Below are 3355 nucleotides of genomic sequence, written 5' to 3'. Positions count from 1 at the left end.
TTATGCATGTAATTTCTCTATTTCCTTCCACTATGTTATGCAAATGACTAGTTGAGCTGTGCCTGTATTTTTTGTACTGCACTTTATCTCCCTATACTTCTTCCCCCATTATCTTCTTCACTGCCTCTTTTTCTAGTTGCCACTTTAGACTCATTATGTTTCCGCATGGAATTCAGTAATGATGCATCTCATATTTCTCCTCCCCTATCCCAGTACAAAGGGACTTTAGTTTCAATGCATTCTTCTTGTCCAAATATGAGAACCTCCTTCTGTCATATATGTAAATATAAGATGTTCCCACTGCAACCTCCTGATCTTCTTACGTACTTCACCAGTCACTTAGTATCACATAAATTAGCATATAGCAATGGTCCATCATCCAATCAGTGAATCCTATGCTTTGTGTTTCCATGCCCTACTTACACTTGATATTAGCAGCACATTTGAGAATGTTACTGAAGTGTCAACCTTCTTGAAAACCTTCTACAGTTGCATTGCTTGCTCTTAGCCATATTATAAACTTGACGTTGACTAAATTCTCTCTCTATTTCATCCCAAACAAGCACATTTTTAATGATTTTAGTAATAAACACAGTACTTTCAAACCAATAACTAAAGCAAAAACAGTTAAGCAGCAGAAAATAACATACCTAGGTCAAAGAGTAGATCCTGTCAGTATCAGTAGAAAGAAATATTCTGACATCATTTAGACAGCCGCACAAATATACATCCTGCAAGTGACTATTTGTAGTTGCATCCTATTGTTCACTGTAGTATATTATGCACCTGCTGAAATAAAACAGCTCAAACCGCAAGTGCACGTCTGAAATCTGCAATGTAATAGGAGGAAAGTAATAAACACATTCTGTCCTGCTTAAAGTTTACAATACAAGCACATTGTCTTCAACAGCCACAATAGTAAGGAAGTGAGTACAGTAAAGACAAGTATATGAATGTCCATAATTTCTAAACTGCTTGCTGTGCATTACAGTGACCACCTCTTTAGATTTATATTCTATGCTCTGTTAACATGATCGCCTCTCAAAAGGAATAGGTCTGATAATAGTATCCTTAGTTTTTATCATGTTTTGACAGTTCACATTATGCTAAAACATTTGGTTGACTCCACAGTTCACAACCTTTATGCGAACAGAAACTGAAATACTTTTTGAAGTGTGTGATTAAATAACTGCATGACAGTTTTACCTTTTTAGAATTTTATTGTCCATGCTCATCTGTTTTAAGCATTATTAGCCTTTTTTGTTCTTACACCATTATTAGTGATCATATTTCACGCTGTGTTTCGGTATATACCATAGTCTGCTTTGTCAAAACCCTGTAGTAAAACAACTAGCACACTTACATTTTCTTTTGAACCGCCTAAAAGTGCACAGTGTACAAGTTGTTTGCTTATAGACAAGGCTACATTCTGATAAAAGTCTTCTGTTTGTTCATCTCTTTGTCCTGTCTTGTCTTCCTGAACATCAGACAAATAAGTTTCATGATTATCATTCATTTCAGCATTTTTCTGAAGTGAATTCTGTTCCTTGTGTTGTGACTTCTCACTGTTCTGTTCTTTAAAATCAGATTCACTTTCTAAATGACCACTTGTAGTTGAAGACATGCTTTGACAGATATGAGTGTCAACTGGAGACTTGGACATTTGACTGTGTTCTTCCTGCCACTCTTGATGGTATTGGTAATAGAATGTTAAAGCCTGCTTTGCAATAGAAACAACTTCATTTTCATCAAGTACTTCCCAGAGTCCTCTAGAAGCCAAAATAAGAAACTGACAAGAGTCATCTATTGGAAGAGATATAGTGTAAGGCGTAGATATGACAGATTTTTTCAGTTTTGGATTTCCATGATGTCCAAGTCCACGTGTGGCATTGGTAAGTCCCTCTAAAAGTCCTTGTCCCTCATTGGCACTTATAGTCCCACCAGTATGCAGAACACGATCTCTTTCTTTGGGATTTGAACAGCTATGATCTTTTGTAAGACGATGCCCCTTTCCATTTTTGCAGAGAACTGCATGAATATCACCTAAAAGTAAATAAAAGTTAGTACAGCACAAAACCATTAGCATTTAATATTTTCAGTATCTAGTCATTTATTTATGCTCCACTGTACTCATATCTACAGAAAATAAATGTTGATATAGACATGTGATCATTCAGATGACCCTGTTATTTTGCAGTTTAGATCTCATTGCTAGCACAGGGTAGATTAAGAAAATGTATTTCGTTTGTTGTGTCACTGCACATGATATGTCATTATATAAGAAAGCGAGATTGTTAGAAAGTATGCTAACCATGACTGCAATCTTTGAGATATAGCCGCTGTGACAGTAAATCATAACATTTGGACTATCCCAGTTTACCTTGATTTTCCTGTCAGCATAAAATTAAAAAACAGAAACAAAGTGTCTATCAGATTTTAAAGCAGTTCGTTCTTCAGGGGAACACATAATTTCTGCATGCTGTCTGTTGGACAATGCTAAAGTGTTTTACTGGCTTTCAAAAGGCTCTGAAAGCCAGTAAAACACCTTGCACTCCTACACTTTTCTTCTTGTTTCTTTGTTCTGTAACTGGTAGTACGTGGAGCAGATAAAGCTCCATCCATTACAAATAATTTATTGGGTTTCAGTAATCATAACCCTTGCTATCTGTTCTAAAGACAGATGCCATGATTCGCCTCTCGAAATTCACTTTCAAGGTAAATTTCTCTGCATCCATGTCTCAAATACATGATATAGAGGATTATGACTGGGTCTCCGATCAGAACCGATTTATTATGTGTTTGAATGCCAAGAAATTCATCTTGAGGGTGAAGCAATTCCTTAAAGTGCATGGAGCTCTATCTGCCACTATTTTTTGTCAGCTGGCACTGTCTGTTATTAATCCCTAGCATGAGACCCAGTCTTAACAACACTTAGGTGTCCTTAACAAGCTTTTGTTAAGCACCTCTAACTGTTATTAAGATCAAGTCTTGTACTAGGGATGTCCTTAACGAGGTTATTTTTTTCACAATCTTGGAGTGTAAGCATGGTGCTCCATGCACTTTAAGTCAGTTATGATCAGAGAATGAACCACAATCCTCTAAATTATCTACAAAACCTCAGCAACTATGAATAGCAAAACTGACTGCCATAATACTATGTATACAATGGCAGCATTTGTTTACCTGTAAGCAACATAGCTTGTACACTATTCGTTCCAATATGAAAATCTAGCCAATATTCATAACTGCTTTACCAAACAAACAGTTATATCTCTGGAAGCCCTCACATTACTCATGTTCGAATGTAAATGTTTAACTGATACCTATGGTTTGCATATGTCACCCCCAAAATGAA

General features: G+C 36.2%; 1 protein-coding gene across 1 annotated transcript in view; it reads right to left on the bottom strand.

Annotated features, from left to right (window-relative positions):
- Nucleotides 1–1023: 1023 nt before the first annotated feature.
- The window catches only part of PP2D1 (protein phosphatase 2C like domain containing 1), a 382769-nt gene continuing 380437 nt past the window's right edge, over nt 1024–3355 (bottom strand). Inside the window, exon 4 of the mRNA XM_044066962.1 lies at nt 1024–2043. Coding sequence (XP_043922897.1) covers nt 1292–2043 — 752 coding nt within the window. The 3' untranslated portion in view covers nt 1024–1291. The remainder of the gene's footprint in view (nt 2044–3355) is intronic.

This window comes from Protopterus annectens, chromosome 3.part1 (assembly GCF_019279795.1).
Source record: "Protopterus annectens isolate FY-2018-M chromosome 3.part1, PAN1.0, whole genome shotgun sequence".
Lineage (NCBI taxonomy): Eukaryota > Metazoa > Chordata > Ceratodontiformes > Protopteridae > Protopterus > Protopterus annectens.
Note: the sequence above shows the minus strand (reverse complement) of the source record. Positions and strands in the feature narration are given on the sequence as shown.